This window comes from Haplochromis burtoni, unplaced genomic scaffold (genome assembly GCF_018398535.1).
Source record: "Haplochromis burtoni strain Fernald_Lab_line unplaced genomic scaffold, NCSU_Asbu1 Contig_576, whole genome shotgun sequence".
In the NCBI taxonomy this organism is placed as follows: domain Eukaryota; kingdom Metazoa; phylum Chordata; class Actinopteri; order Cichliformes; family Cichlidae; genus Haplochromis; species Haplochromis burtoni.
The window spans coordinates 120283-137644 of NW_024582937.1; the positions used below are offsets into that span (position 1 = coordinate 120283).

Genomic DNA, 17362 nt, shown 5'->3' on the forward strand with positions numbered 1-17362 from the left:
TATATATATATATATATATATATATATACACACATGTAAGGAAATTATTATTTAGCAAATAAAGATGTACGGAAAAAAAACTGAAAGATGGAATAACTGAGCCTGTTTGTCCATGAGTGCCTGCTTGGGCTCCTGCCTAGGTGCCAGTAAAGCATGCTGATGCAGGGGTGTGAGTTTCTTCCAACTGATACCATTATACATTGTCAGTGTCTCTGCCTGTTTGTACTATTGAGTGGACTAGAGTATGCCAGGCTACAACAGCACTGTGGCCTATGCCAGCCACTACTGGAACTGCCACCACCCAGAGAAGGGGCAGGTCATGGGACTGGCAAGTTTGTGGAGGCTTCTGCAGGAAAAAAGTCCTTACAAGCGGTCCCCTGAGGCATGTTGTCATGAGTAATACGCTTATAATCCTGAGCTCATTCTAGCACACGCATTACACTATGCTCACATCAGCTGCTGCTATTTTGTTACCCCCTGATTGTTTGTAGGTTTATTTCAGAGCAAATAGGTCACTGGAAGAGCCTAACTGGAGCAGAATTAAACTCAATAACCTGAATGTGGCTTTGACACCATGGACAATGGTAAACTATAACGCTTTTACAAATGACTTCATGGGACAATACAGCTGAATCCAAAATGGCACTGATGATGTGTCAACACGTCACAGTTTTGAATGTGTCTAGATTTTCCTTTGCCCAATTTGAAAATGTGCTCTCGCTTGTGTGATCACTAACAATGAGCCCCGTGCTCTCATCCCAAACTTTGGCCACACATATTAGACTATTTGTCAAATGACTGCAGACCTTTGAAAGGGGCTTTGTGACAGAAGGGACATGTTATTACATCTCAGACCATTAACTGTAGCAAAGTACAGAGTTGGCTTATTGTCTCTTCGAGTGAACTGACTTATTGTGTGCCAGAGATTGCAGCCACATGTGAAATAGATGGAACCCGAACAGAAGTCCCATTATCCCAATAAATCTAGCCCTTGCATTTGATTTCAGACTACCTTCTTTTACACATAAAAGTGATTTCTCTGCAGTTTCATCATTGTGACCAGCTGACTCAAAGGCTGTGGTAACATCCCTTATAATAGCATGTTTTTATCAGAACCTGGAATTTATTTGGGCTTTAGTTCTTAATATTGTAATATTTGTCCAGTTTTATTGCTTGTTTTGCAAAAAAAAAAAAGAAAAAAAAAAGGAAAGCAAATAAATGTGAGAATTTGTGGAAGGTCTGTGTTTCATAGGGACAAGTCCATTGCCCTCTTCAATATGATTTACACAAGCCACTCAACTCTTATCCACATGTCTATAACATGGCTGAAAACCCAGATAAGTGTTTAGAATTATGTGCTGAAAGGCGAGGACATGCATATAAGCGCACATTAGGCTCCATAAATAGTGCTTTTTACACCATGCTGCCACTGAAATTGTCCGGTTTTAGCACTAAGCTTGTAAAATGAATGAGTGAGCCAGTGTGCCTAAGCCACTATCCCTAAGCTTTAGATGTGCTCATGTATTACTCTAACAAAAGTGGATAGCTCCCTATACTTAGGCAAAAATTGGATAGCACACTGCCTGCTCTTGCCGTGCCAGTGAGTCTGGGCAACAGAGTGCTGAAGCAGCAGGTTTGGAGGTGGTGATGTGTGTGTAAATTTGTGCTTAAAACTACAAGTTTATAAACGCACATAAAGAAAGTTTTCTTAATTAGCTTGGCGTCGCTCGTGGCTTCTTTTCAGCTGAGTGTCCACCGGCAGAACCAGGGGATCTTGACTTGAAACTTCAGGGATCGTTATGGAGGCAGAAATAGAAAGTGGTGGTAGAGCTCTGTTGCTCTCACTGGGTCTTACCCAGTCTATGTGATTCATAGAGCAGGTAGAGTGCTATGCATCGGGGGGGAGGAGAGGCTGGCTAGGGGCCAGTTCCACTTCAACCTCAGTTGGTTGGGCAGCTCAGGCCGGCATCAGAGTAAGCCCGGGGGTCATCTTTCCATCATAGTGTGATGGGGACTGAGAGCCGCTGAACCTCCCTCTAACTAGTGTTCTGCCCTTCAATGATGGATGGCACTTGAGGGACTGGAATTGTACTGTATGGGTCTGACATGCATTTCCTTATTTCCAGTGAGTCTCACAGGGACAGAGTCGCTCTCGCTTTAAGGCTTTCTTACAGATATCGCAGAATTCACTACAGTTCAGGGACCATACAAACTCAATGAGGCCTGCATCCAGTGAAACTGAAACTGTCCTCTGAACACAGAATGAAAAGGAACAGTGCGTTTTTTTAATCTCTCTCGCTTTTCCCTCTGGTGGAAGAATCAATTCTTAATTTGCAGTTTTATGTTAACATGGTATATCAGGCAGTCAATAGCATACATGCCTCGAGCTAAATAAAATGACCTGAATTAGTCTTGCTTACCCTCATGGCCAAATATAATACAGTTGTGCATTTAAGGTGACATCACTGACATTTTACTTCCATACTGAACTAAATCATCAGGATATTTCCAGGGCCCTGCCCGTGGTTTTGATCCATGTTGCACCTCACTGATTATTTAATCAATTCTTAAATTCTTTGGATCTTTCAAAACTCTGTTTAAAGCTACATTATATAGTGGACTATCCCTAAATAGTCCTTGTTTCAAGGCAAAGTAATTCTGACAGAATATTGCATGACTACGCAGCTCGGTCTCACCATGCATTCCTGTTAGATCTTCGGTCTAATTAGAGCGTGTATTGACTCTGCTGTTTAATCGTGACTGATATTTTCTAGTTCCCAACTACAGAGCTGGAACAGAGACATGTACTGTTGGTTTTCATGCAACCTCTTTTAACTTTAGAAATTATATCTTTTTCTTTCCTTTTTTTTTTTTTTCAATTTCCCTTTGGGTAACTTCCTCTTGGATGGTCATGCCATGTGCAAGGCCCCAACACTTGTCACTCATCTTGATGAGCTGTCTACTGAAACAGTATCTAGCCTGGAGATGAGGTACCCATCAAACATACAGCCGCCACAGGCCCTGAGAAAACAGATGGCGAGAGAAGACACTTTAATGAAAAGAAAAATCTTCAGATGTTTACTCTTGTTGTGCCTTTGGTATTTGTTTTTTTCCTTCAGGTATTGATTTCCCACTTAGTTATTTTTATTACCATGGCACTTGATTGCCTCCCACTAAGCATAATTACATGGTAGCCAAAATGTAACACTAAAAAAAAAAAAAAGACATGTTTTAGCCAAACAGGGACTGTATGCCATGCACACCCAGGGTCACAGACAGACCCAGACGACTGCTGTGTACATGACCCAATTTGCCCATCAGTGCATTAAATTTTCATTTTATTATCTCATAATGAAGTATATGTCCTGGCCATTTATGACATTTTAAGCTGATAAAACATTTATGGTGCTCCTTTAAAAGTGCCTTTAATATATTAGATGTTACTTAAGTGAAGGTGTGGTCCTCATTCTAGTAACCAAAATACTCAGTCTCCCAGACAGGCCACATTACAACTACTCCTGATTCTCCACTGAGAAAATATTAAGTTCATTTTGTTATTGTATTAGATGATTACTTCAGTAATGTCAAAAAAACATCAAAGTTGACTATTCTTCACCAAACAAAAGCTTCATAAAAGTCAAACAGTAGCAGCTAAACGCAACAGATCAGAACAACAGGAGAGGGCCGAATCAAGCTGGTGTTAAAAGCTTGATGACCCCCTGCCGTCTTCGTGCATATTTAAAAACTGAAATTTTCATTTTCCTTTAATAATTACATATTCAATCATGTTTTTGATTCCATGTGTTATTTTTCCCCTTTCCCTAATCAAAGCCTTGTCAAAAAAAAAGAGGATAAATGGGTGGAGAAGCACTGGGAGATTGCCGCTGTTCTTTTCCTGTAGAATTTCTGCTACACAAAAGGCAATTTTCATATTCCGCTGTGTTACAAATTTGAATTGTCCTGCTCCAAACACATAGCTGTATTGTTGAGAGCATTGTGGTAACAGAGCTTTCCATCTCACTGCGTTAGTATGCTGACTTTCCAGAGAATTGTCAGTCATGCAGCAACACTATCTACAGTAAATAGTCGAATAAAGCTTTGCCTCTCCTGGGTCATTATTTATCTGCCACATGGGCGGCTTACGCGATTCTAAAGATCGGATTTTGTGAGATTATGTCAATGTTTGTCCATACTGGTGGTGGAAATTATGTACCTCCTGTTAATGTTTTATTTAAAGTTTTTCATAATAGCTTTATATCACATCGATACATGGCCTTCAATACATGTAGAGGAAAAGATACTCTGCTATAAATCAAAGTCTGCCACATTGGTTTCTGGTTAAAGGATATGAATTAAGATTAGGTGTTAAAAGTCATCACGGAACATGCCGTAGGCGAGGTTCTGTAACCTACTAAAAATATATCACCTCAGATTGGATACAGTCTCTGTGTGTGACTTTATCATTTCTATTCTTTTTATTCAAAGCCCTGTGCAGGTGTAGGCTAATTAGCAGCTAATGTTAGTGCTCCCAAGTTAACCATGTCTCACATTGCAGACTGCTGAGATCAAAGGCAGAATTAGCAAAGCGATACCATCTTGATCGAAAGGTGAGGAAGAACAACAAATGGATTATGGAATACATCCGTGTTGCATGTCAATAAGATCAATGAGCGAAAGATAGTGAGCATCAAAGTTCTGCATAGAAATATACTCCAGGGGAAAATCCTGAGAAGGAAATAATTCCTCTTTGATAATTAGACATGGACATCACATGTAAGGAAGGCTTTGATTTTCTTATTGATGAGGGAAAAAATGTTTCCAGTGCAACCACTTTTTTTTTTTTGCTGTCATTTGAAAAGCAGAACATTAATATTTATTAAGTATATTGTGCTTCTTGGAACTTGAATTTGACAAACACTAACAGGCCGGGGACTCAATGTTTAGATTTTCTTTTCAGCATTTACAAAATGAAACATTTTCTACCTGCTAGTATGTGGCCATGAAGTGCTGCCACTCTGAAAGGGGCCATAGAAAGGGCCTAAAGCAGGAAAGGAAAGCTTCAAAGGCAGGGACCAAGAAAGAGACATTCAGACAAGAGGAAGAAAGAACGTTTGGGTATGAGACAGGAATAGACAAGTGACTCTTGAAGTAAATGTCACACAGTAATCAGAGAATGGCTTGGGTGATGAAACGCTCCGCTTAATTATCATGACAATATTTCCCAACCGTAAACTTCACATAAAAGGTATTTTTGGTGGTCACATTTCTCGGCTTCATCTTCTCTTCCAACCTCAGCACTGTCACCAGTCATTACACCATTTTTCCTTTTAATAATCAATTAATTTGCTCCAGCAACTGACTTCAGACAGACACATAGGAGCACAAAGGATAGCAGTTGATCAGATTATTAGCTAGAAATCAAGTTTTTATATGCTGATGACAGTCACAATGTTATATAGTTGTATCAAGGAAAAAAAAAAGAACACTTGATTATTGAGCATTCAGTCACAACCCAACACCACAGGGATTTTGTCTGCATCTCCAGGAGTATTTCTAATTAAATTATAAGGAAAACTGAATGGGAAATTTGAGGTTTCCTATTTCAGGAGTAAGAGAACCACAGCGCGGAAGAAGCAAAGTGGGTTTAAATATAATTATGCAAGTATAAATATATTATAAGACTGCAAAAAGCACTGGCAAAAAAACCTGCAAAGCTAAAATGTGTATGTAATCATTTTAATTCTTATTTAATTTAAGATGTTCTTCGACTGTATTGACAGTGACAAATAATTCATGTCCCTTTATATTGTATTTAACTGTGTTTAGCATCGTAGTTAACATATTTCTGAAACTGTATATTTTAATCACAATCAGTGTCTCCCTGCTTAGCATTACATCCTTCATCAAATGTGGCACAGCCCACGGTAAAGATTTAAATGAACAGCATTAATAAAATACCTGCATTGGCCTGAAGAACATATGCAAATTTCAAGATTTACAGTAGATCACTGATGTCTAACTAATGTGATTCAAACTCAATGCGCACATTCAACTCTGTCCCCGAAGCTCTCTCTGAATGAATATGAGAGTGAATACAGCATACAGAGTAATACTGTTTATAGTCTCCAAGCTTCCAAGCTGACTGCCTTAATAAAAGATTTAGGTGAAGTGATATAGGTAATTAGTTTTACTTTAGTAGCGTAAAACATGCAGAGTAACAAGCATGATACATCCACATATATATGGACATGAACTTTATGCTAAGTTTGGGCTTTTAAGGATTCTTTTCATTTCTTTCTTCACCCCCACTAATATTTGTTTGAATGTCCCTCAGCAAGTTTCACCTCAGTCAGATGCTTGTGGTAGCCATCAGCAAGCTTCTGGCAAAACTTCTGGCTGGATATCTGACCGCTCTTTCTCGCAGAATTGGCAGAGTTAATTTATTTATTTATTTATTTATTCGGCACAGACCTGTTTTTTAAGCATATTCAGCAACTCTTCAGTAGGACTGAGGTTAGGGCTATTCTCTACAGTGTTATCATATGAAGCACAATGATTAAATCAAAGGTTATTTGTAATGATAAAATAAAATAAAATTCTCAAGAATCCTTTTTTTTTTTTAAAACAATCCTTGTCAACCTTTTAATACTGAGAAGTTGTTGTGAAACATTAGCTTAACCTGGCCTAAAGAAATAATCTATCACAGGGATAACACAGAGATACAAATAGCCATTCATATTTAAATCCACATTCACAGCCAACTTAAAATTATCTGTTAAGTCATGCTTTTGGACTGTGGAGGGAAATGAGAGACTCCAACGTCCAACGAGGCAAAATTTTCTTCAGATGCTATATCATGCTACTCCTTTGAATATGTCTCATAGATAAAGGTATAATAATCATGCTTTTGTCCTAACAATATGCCCCCAGTCAGTTTACAAAGAGTCACTCTCTGCAAGCTCTTTATTGAGATTGGTTAACATGGTGATTAAGCCTTTTTTTAACTTTATTTCTTTCTTCCAAAATCCATTTGACCTTAGTTGCAAATAATATTTGATATTAAACAGATTCCCCAGTCTCTGGCGACCTTGTTGCTGGTTACAGGAATGCAATAGCTTGAATTTAAGTTTCGTGATAACGAAATGATATGTTGAACTTACTCGGTAGTACAGGCCCCAGGTGTTACAGATCAATACTTTTGCTGTCAAGTTTCAGGATCCAATCTCCAGTCCGTAATTGGCCGGCAAGCCAAACATACAACTGTCAGCAGAAGCATGAAGCTTTTCTCCACACACATTTTTCAAACACATGTTTGTGCACTAACAGAGAAACAATTATATCACTCACGAAACAACGCGTATTGCTATCTTGCCCAGCCTATCACCTGTGTTTTGAATCTATTTTATCTGAAGACGCCTTGCGTATGTGTCACAGTTTGACAAAGCCTTAGTATTGGTTGACATATCACACCGCATATCAACTTCTCAATTGGAGGAGCTGGTGCATAGCGTGATCTGTCAGCAGGTGCTAAGGCTTTGTCAGACGCAGTGACACAAAAGGCAGTTTTCAAATAAAGGAACTCTAAGACAAAATGGTGGATGGTGAGAGAACTGACAGGAGGTGTACCATCACCCAATGAACCATCTACAGCATATTTTCCTGACGTGCGGCTGGCCGACATGTCCACTCATCAGCCTCTGTCAGCGAGAGGCCGGCCCGCTCAGCAAGCTGAGAATTCAGATCTTAAAGAGTCTTTGAAGGAGGTTCTGACATGCGTTTTAAAACTCAATACACATTCTTATCCTGCCATCATGTTCTGTACAGTTTCACTGAAAATTGCTGAACCTGTCTCCACCAAAACAATCAACCATTAAGAGTTCAAACAGACTGAAGTTTTTCGTTAACAGAAACTAAACTATGCTTAACATCGTCATCTTTAGAGCATCACTTCATGAAAGAAAAACATACTGATCTTGAAAGCGGGGGTTGTTCCACAAAAATGATGCTTTAAGAAATCTACATCATCTTTAGCGCGCCGCCACAGTATTATAACAAAAAGAGCTTTACCGTGCTTTATCTCACCCATCAGTTTCTGTGTAGTTAAGGTGACAAAGCTTACAAGCCTGCATGTTCTAGTTAGGCTGGCAAGATGTGAAAGTGCACGTCTGAGGTTACAAACTCTGTTTTTGTTCTTCTGGATTCCATTACAATGAGCAAGGAAAATGTGCATGTCAACACTATGTTTGTGCACTTGTAGCAAGTTTCAGTCCTTTAAAAATGTACTCCTCTGGAGAGAAAAAAATGTTTTTGGTAGCTTCTGCTTACTGTGCTTACTGAGAACACTTGAATAACAAGGCTTGACATGTCATAGCTAAAGAAATACAAAATCCTGGTTTCTTGTTTTTCTTCCCAGAGGATGACAGCCACACTATGCATTCACACCCAGTTATTATACCGATAGCCACCAAACACACACACACTCTAACGTCTGTGATCTGGGATATTTCTTCTTCTTCCTTTTGTTTGTTGGAACTTCTGTAGTCATTTACCTCATAAACTGTTTGCAGGTACCACAAATATACCGTTGATATCTCTTGCACACTCCCAAATGATTGTAGCTGGGTTTTTTCCACTGTTATCCCTCCGTAAGCTGTAGGTCTCTCATATTTGTTCACCATCGATCATAGCGGTCTGGCGCGTACGCTGGAAAGCAGCCGGTGGGGAGAGGCAGCATTTGCAATCAAACAGAGAGGAGCAGTGTGAAATCTCAGGAAGAGGCAGCTTCCCCCATACCCGTGGGCAGGGGATCAGACGATGAGGAAGCCTGCCTCAGACACTCAACACCTCCCACTGGCACCCTGATGCAAGCAGCATGCAAACCCACCCCTCACATGTATCTGTCAGCCAGGGGGTTAAGCTCTGTGTGTACCCCCACTCTGTAACTGCACTGTGGAGTACATGTTATGCTACTGCAGCTGAGGTGCTTTTAGAAGCTTGGCTAAGGTTCACTGCAAGTCGCTGATGTGGTTCTGAATTTGGGAGAAGGTAAAAATTGCTGTTTTTCTTTTCCATGATATTGCTTTAAGCAAGCAGATGGGACTGACCCACTATAAAAAGAGAACGCTACAGGTGCAATCTATCTGTGAGTCTAGAGGAAAAGGATTCTGCTGTGCAGAAAGGAAGCAATGTCATTGAGTCACTGCTCTTCAAAACCAAATCGCAAGCTCTCTAAATCCAGTCAGCCTGTTTCAGCCACTGGCATAATAGTGCTGTGGTTTGCCCATCTGTTCTCAATTGTCCACCTTGGCTCGCCATCCATGACATACACGACTATAAACTCTAAAGGGTTTGTTCCAGACTGTGAGCAGATTTATTTCAGGTATAGGTACAGCAGAAAACAGGCTTGAGTGGGTGAGAAAATACCTATTTTCCCACTGCGCCTTTGGCTGCTCCTTCAACCTGTGGTTGACCCATTTGCTTCATTGTGTCCACCAAATATTCAAACAATGATCATTTCAGCTAAGCGTGGGAGTGTGTTTTGATGCACAGAGTGGACAGTTTTGTGCCACACTGTAAGTGGACTGTAGTACAGCTACAGATGGCTAATGGCCACAGCAAAAGGCTGACACAAAAGTATAATTACCAATATTGATTTTGTGTGTGTGTGTGTGTGTGTGTGTGTGTGTGAAAATGGATTTGAGTGTGACAGAAAGGTCAGTAGAAGCAAATGTAAAAATTTGTGCTTTCACAAATGAGACACACTATCATAACATTCTGTCATCACTACACAATAACTAATCCATTATTATTGCACGTTAAAAACTGTTTTGAGCTGACATGGGTGGCTGGGAATGACACGCACTGCAGAGTGCTAATGACAGCATGCAGCAGCACAGCGAGCTGAAGTTGAATATACCCCTGCTATTCGCTAAATTGTGCATTAAGAACAGCTTGTATGTCAAAGCTAGATTATAAATAAAACCATATGAAATTTAGATAAAGCACTAACAGTCAAGGTAATGGCCTACTAAAATATCTGACATTAAAGTATCTGCTGTATGTTCTCGCTTAATGACGTGTGATATGTACTTTGGCACCGTCGGAAGAAAATGGCAGACTTTGGCAAGCTAGTCGTGTATTTAGCTGTCACTGCTGATTTTCTGGCCCTTGATGATGATGAGCGTGGCTCAGAATGTGCTCTAATTCCTGTCAGTGGTGCATGGCATCATTTCACATTACATGTTTTCTTTTAGTTAAATAATTCCACATTATATTTTGTAAAAAAAATAAAAAATACAGCCGACCTGAAGTCAATAACCAACCTGACAGTGAGTGAAGACGTCACAGTATTCAGTGTTCCCCTATATGGCATTTATCTCTACTGAGTTCAAAGAGAAATCATAAATTAAACAGACCAACAGGACATTTGTGAATTTCAGGAGTTTGCGCTCCTATATGCAGACACATAATGGCAATGCCTAATTTATAAGGAACATGCCCAGTTGTGGCATGTGAAGTCTCTCGGAAACCAGTACAGTGAAGTCTTTCCTTTTTCCTGTACAGTAATTCGTAGATGTGGAGCTGTGCTGATTTTAACACGAGGCCCTCTTGGTGTGGCATAAACCTCCTGGAAGCTGTGGAGAGGTTTTAATCAAGTGTGAAATCCTTTTGGGGTAGATTCCTACACAACTGTGCCTGCGCTTAGAAACAGACTCCTCAACCCTCTCTCCAGCTCTCTTCCCATGAACATCTTTTTGTAGCAAGAGTCCACTTTGCTCCAGCGATGCATACAGACAATGCTCTTAGCGGAACTGAGAAAATGAAACTCCAGTCATCTTGCATGAGGCAATAAACACACACACACACACACACACACACACACCTCAACGTGTACATGCTCGCATTCCTCATTTATTGTAGCTCCTTGTTCTTAATCAACCATAAAAGTGTTGTTCATTCTTATGAAATTAATATTAGTTCGCTGACACTGACCTACTAAACAGATATAGGAATTTGCCACTTAAGCATAATGATGTAATTAAGCATGAATAAGAACAGTGCTCAGTTGTGAAGTGAAAGTATTAAATAGCCTAAACATCTAGCTGTTTAGGATTACAGGAACAATGAGATTAACTGCAACAATAGATGCCCGATCATTATTATTATTATTTTAATAAACAAAGAGGTAATTGTATGTAGCTTACCCAGGGGAAATGAATATTTTAGACACAAATAGGGACAATGAATTAAGCTAAATGCCATGCTTTTATTTTTAGTAAACATCAGAGCTTTTAACATCTTTAGCACACAAGCTTTTCCCACTTTCGCCTTTGATTGACTGAATCTTCGTTGAACCAGATGCTGTGCTTTTTTCTCTCTGTTTTTTCCCGTAGCCTCAGAGATCTGGCATTTTTGTGAGATAATTATCTTGCCACTGGTCATGAGCACAATACTGATGTTGTGTCTCACAGGCTTACAGTCAAACTGGCATTTTCTCTGTTAGCTGTGAACCGCTGCCTCTAATACGTCACCTCTTGTGGTTACATCATTCACATGCACCAGCTTCTTTCAGCAGCGGACTTTCTGCTTTCTCAACAAGAACATTTGCTCTCATTCGCGCGCCGTCCTGTAGCCGCAAAACAAGACAGCTCTCCCACGACGGATGTCTCGTTCGATGGTGTGGTCACTATTGTGGCATTTGCAGTAATGCATTTATCACGGCAATCAAAAGTTTACACATCAGCGACATTGCACGCACACGCGGATCTCAGCTGTCTGCTCTTCAGACATTGATCTGGCCATCTCAGGCTGAGTCTGAAGGGATAACAAAGATAAATTGAGTGGTATTTAAATTTAATATGGGCTGTATGTTTAGTTTGTCAACAGGTGGTCTGCTTAACCAGTCTGCTGCCTGGCACCTGAACATTAGCGATGAATAAATAAATGGGGCCTTTGTCGCTTTTACAAGCATGAGAGAAACATGTGAGTTGTGAGAGCTAGCTGAAGCAAACTTATTTTGGAAGATCTCACAGCTTCCACAGTGAAACGAGGTCACTGGGTCGTGGACCCATTTATTTAATTAGGAACAGTTGAATAAAAAATTGATGAGAATCAAGGGCAGGGGAACTCATTTCAGTACTGTCAATCAATAACTCATTCAGCAATGGTTTTGCCCAGAGGGATCGAGCTATTCTCTCTGTAACCAAACACTGTACTTCCCCAGTATGTGTGGCTGTTCCATTATGTCCATTCCTGTAGTATTTCTTTTTTTCATGTTGACACCTGCTTGGAGCATCAGTTGCAGCATGCAAATCACAACTAATAGAAATTAACTCACTGCTGTTGAACATGTTAACAACACGATGATATATTACAAACATAGCAGACAAACTGCTGTTGGATACTTCTAAATGACATAGACACAGCATGCCGTCTCTTGAATGTATCACATCAGCTCGTGGGCTACACACACACACACACAGTAGTGCTCATTACACAGTGCATAGCAACAGCTACATAGCAACTGCTGCTTACTGCTTAGCAACAGCTGCAAAGATCTCAAGGAGGGGGGTGGGTTTCACGGGGTGTTTCAAATGACACCATTTCTGTTCACAAATGCCTTTTTACAACTTTTTTTTAAATGAAAATTGCTCCAGTGTTTGTCACTGTGAAACTCCCTCTGATGGTGCTTTTCTTCTCTCTCCTGCCCACAGATATCCGCTCCCTCCCTGATGTGGCAATGACTGGAAACTGCACAACCGAGTGCAGTGAACTGGGCCATTCAGACGCCTGCTGGATGCCTGGGCATCCCTCCCCTGTACGCAAGACCAGGAACCCCCCGAAACTCTCCACCTTCGTGCCTTACCAAGACAGAGGGAGCCTGGGACGCCTGGCTAATGGGAACGCCAGGCTGGGTGGTGAGGAGCATCGGCCGCGCCTTCCGCCCTCCCGCAGTGCCTATTCCAGCAGTGGTCATGATGCCAATCAGGACTGCCCCTTAGAGGAGGTGCCCCTGAGCGTAGCCTCTGAGTTTCCACCCACCTCTCCTTCTGCTCACACTCCAAAAAGAGAAATTTACCTGTGAGGAACATATTCATCTGATCAATACACAATTAAAGAAAATACACACTCCCCTCAAGAAGGAGAAACAGGCTGTCCACACATTGAAGCCAATGCCCAATCTGAAGTTAACAATATAGGCTGTGACCCATTCGATCACTGCTTTTCTCATTTTCTCCTTAAAATATTAATTTATTAGCATATTTATGAGTGACTCCACAAAGTTAATTGATGCACTCACTCATTTATTTATTGGAAATCTTGATGGGATACAATTCAGTCAGATGAATAGGAAACACAGATTGAACCTAATCATTACTGTAGTTAGCAAAGTCCCATTCTGTGAAGTGATCTCTTGAAACTGAAAGTTGTGATCAGTGCTCTTGTGCCATTGCTACATCTAATTTAATAGACAGCCAGTCAGGCCATATCAAAAGGCTTAACACTTTTGACTAACAATCAAATAAAATGGTCTATCTTAATGTACAGTGCTGTAAATACATTTGAATGGTGTGTTCTACATATATTTTTGTCTGGCATAAGCTGAAAAAAAATGCCTCAGAGTTTTAGCATATTTAAGCTTTTCTTTATGCTGCTGTTTAAACTTGATTATTAAAAACCATCTCCCGGAGTGGAGCTCAATATTGTGGAAGGCATTTATCCGCTTCACACAATCACACACACGCACCCCCTTCGACCCCTAATCATAGTAGAATGGCCTTTACCTCTGCTCCCTGTAGAGCTCTTCCACTTGGTGGAGAGAGCTGTGTGGCAGCATTTAAACTGACATTATGTCCCACTGACTCGCAGCACTGTGACCTATCGTTCATCATGAAAACGGTTGACTTGGCCACAGTACCCCAGAGTCACAATGACCAAACGCAGAGTACTCGCGAGACACGTTCTGATTGGCTTTTTACTCTGCTGATGACAGTATACCAGTGTATCGGTTGAGAAAGCTCTTCTCTGTTGTGACAATCAGATGGGCTCTCTGTGTAATTCACAGTCCATTTTTTCTAAAACTCATACTGCTTTCCGCTCACGGCTTAGGAGAACTTGTGTTGATCTAATGAAGGCCTAAGGAATTATTTACAGGAAAGGGCACTTGAGTGTTGAGAGACACTAGAGAGATAGAGCACTTATTGAGCGTGAATATGATGTGAACTGGATAGGTGGTATGTGCTATTTTCAATGTTAATTGTCAGCTCTCACTGGACACAGGCTTCTGCAGAGGTGAATTCAATACACACTGAAATGAGTGATTTAACAATGTTGGTCTGACATGAAAGATTCCAACAATAAAAGCTGAAATAAATATGTAATTCATTTCAGTAAATGAATACCTGCAAATACAGTGACAGTGGTAGGAGTAAGGCTCAATTTTGCCGCAACTGCCTGTTAATTATATATTTCCTTGTATTGAGGACAACATGCTTAATAAGTTATTAGGCATTTATCCTCCTCTGGCTATTGAGTAGAGAACAAAAACAGGGCATGCCCATGGGCTTCATTTATCTTCGCAAAGATTTTCCAAGTGAATCTGAAGGATACTGTGTGTCTGAAGGACACCATGTATTAGTCAGTAATTGGGTGTTAATGATGACTCCACTAGCCTGCCTTACAACATCGAAGAGCTAGTCGTTGTCTTTGATTTAAACATTGATTTGATTAGATTTGTAGATACCTTTCACCTCTGTATAGTATTTCCACAGTAAGACTGTGTCTCTGAATAAGGGCGGAAGAGCCTGGAATGGACATTTCCTAATTAGGGTGAGTAATAAGTCCTGAGCTGGGGCATGTGTGAGCATACCCCAGGACACGGCACCCACCAGATAATGCAAATCCACCCACAGAGCTACAATCAGTTAAAGGGGGTATTTTTTTATCAGCACTTACCTCATCATGCTGCCATTGAAAGCCACGTTTAGAATAATTAACGCAAAAACATATGGAAATTACTGGACATGGCCATGATTAAATAAGGTGGGCGATTATCCTGCCTTGAGGGGGAGAAAGCACATTATGCTGTTTTCAAAGCCATTTAGCGACTTACGTAAAATTCAAACAACAGCCATGATACACTGTGATTAAACCCCCACGGCTCTCCCGAGCTCCCCTCTCATAGCTGTGGCTAGCTGCTTCATGAACTGAAAACAGCGGGTAAGATCACTGACCTGGAATTAATAACAAGTGAGAAAGATACCAATGAGGGATAAAATCAGTGTCACATAGCTTCAGTCAAAACTCGATCTGTCTAAAAGCATTGACTGGATTCAGATTCAGCTCCAGCCTATGTGTCACGATGTAAATTTGGAATACATGTTTTGATTTGTGTCTTTGATCACAAAAAAAATATCTATATATATGGAATAAATAGGCTTTTAGCAGATGTGTCAGAACTGTCGGTTGCTGATCCGAATGGATGGCGAGAGTTTGATTTAAGTCCAAAACAAAAACAAGCCTGGGTTTCTTTTCCCACTCTCTTGATAAGTTGGACTCTCTTGCTCCAGCCAATAATGACCTCCTGCTACTCACTTCTGGAACAATACATCACCAGGTTTGACCTTTCTTTTGAACTCATGCTGAATGAACTGTGGTTACTTCTTTCTCAAACACAGAACAGTTCTCCTTGATCCAAGTAAGAGGACATCACGGAGCACCTAAATACACTCGAAACTATGTTGAATAATGTTTAATTTGTACTTAACATTGATTTAATGTTGAATTCACTTGAGTATCTTTTGCCTATCTGTAGTGTGTATTGTATGGTGATCATTTCTGTGGACAGATGGACAAATTACCGTTCTGAAATTGGCAAGAGATTTTTTTCTTTTTCTTACTGATCAAAGACTCTTAGCAAACTGGTTGTGTGAAAAAAATAAAGAAGTCTGTTGGTGGTGTAGTGTACATAGATCTCCACAACGCTGTGCCTGCTGTCAGGCAGGCAATGATTTTAGCATGAATTCCAAAGATAATTGGTAGATACTGTTTACTCTTTTTTCTTTATTTTTAACTTTCTGAAATGTCAGTGCTGGTTCATATTCAGAAGGCCCTCTCCCAAACGAACTGAAATTATCTGAACATTTCATTTTTTCACTGTTCATCTAGAACAAAGACAATTGCCTTGAAAATACGTCTTTGCAAGAGAGAATCTAGTTGTTATCCTAATTGTTGGTATATTTATATAGGATAAAATGCTTGTGATGCCATGTTTTTGTACAGTTTTATGTACATACAAGTGAAGCTTTCTAAAAGTACTGAGAAAAGCCGATGGCATATAAAAATTGTAACATGTTTTCTTGAGATGTGCACATCTTGCCTTGGTTGGATTGACCTTTGCTGAGTCAGTGTGAATGTGGCCGTTCTATGCCTGCACTGTAGTCATTCACCGGCTCCCACCTCCTGAGGACTTAATCAGTTTTTATGTTTATCGTGAACAGTGGATTGTCTTATCTTACCAGTTTGTTAAATCCTGTGTTCTGCTTTGTTCTGTTTCAGCATGTTGACAAATTCTCTTGTAATACTGTAAGTCCTCATGAACTTTGTAATAAAATCACTTCAGGGAAAAATGAACACTGTCAGTGTTTTCTTTGTTTGTCGTCATTATTCATCACTTCCGGTAGCTAAACAAGTGTTTGGATGTTAGGGTTTGGGTTTTTTTTTTTTTTTTGCTTTTTTGTAAAAGGTTTTGCAGCCTTAGAGATACATTGTGTAAAATGCATCTCACTCCAGGACCTGGGCTCATTAAGAAGAACTAGTATTCTTGTCATGCGGGAACAGGCGGCTTATTTCTCAGTCAGGAAGCCTCTGAATGTTGAGAGGGAAGCATTCCGGAGGTTGAAGTAGGAAAGTCCCAGGACCTGTGTTCACTACTTCAACTAGAAAAACAATGTGCCAGAAGTACACAGACCCAGTCATGCACTTAGGAAGGAACATTCATTCAAATTGCTTGTTGCGACACATTTAGTGCGAGGATAACAAGGTTGCTGCTGTGTTTTTAATATGCATGTGACTGTAAGATATTTAAATGCCATGGCTTGAAGTCAGAGAGAATAGATATTAAAAAAATATACTATCCTATTTTTCTTTTTCTTTATGTGTACCTACAGTGTATGTTACTTTAATACAACTGCTGATCTGATACATATTAGTTAATTATGCGGTAACAACAATAACGTAACATATTTAATCGAGAAAGGTTTAAACACAATATTGTGTCTAACAGCACAGCAAAAAAATCCCTGTTTTGTTTGTTTAGTTACTCTTCTGGGGCGTTTTTTCACCTGAAAACAGAAAGCCCACA

General features: G+C 40.1%; 1 protein-coding gene across 2 annotated transcripts in view; it reads left to right on the plus strand.

Annotated features, from left to right (window-relative positions):
- Positions 1-16632, plus strand: part of pcdh1a (protocadherin 1a) — a 99370-nt gene extending 82738 nt beyond the window's left edge. For both annotated transcript variants that reach the window (XM_005948075.3, XM_005948074.2), the window contains exon 5: positions 12714-16632. In XM_005948075.3, coding sequence (XP_005948137.1) covers positions 12714-13084 — 371 coding nt within the window. In that variant the 3' untranslated portion in view covers positions 13085-16632. The remainder of the gene's footprint in view (positions 1-12713) is intronic.
- Positions 16633-17362: the final 730 nt, after the last annotated feature.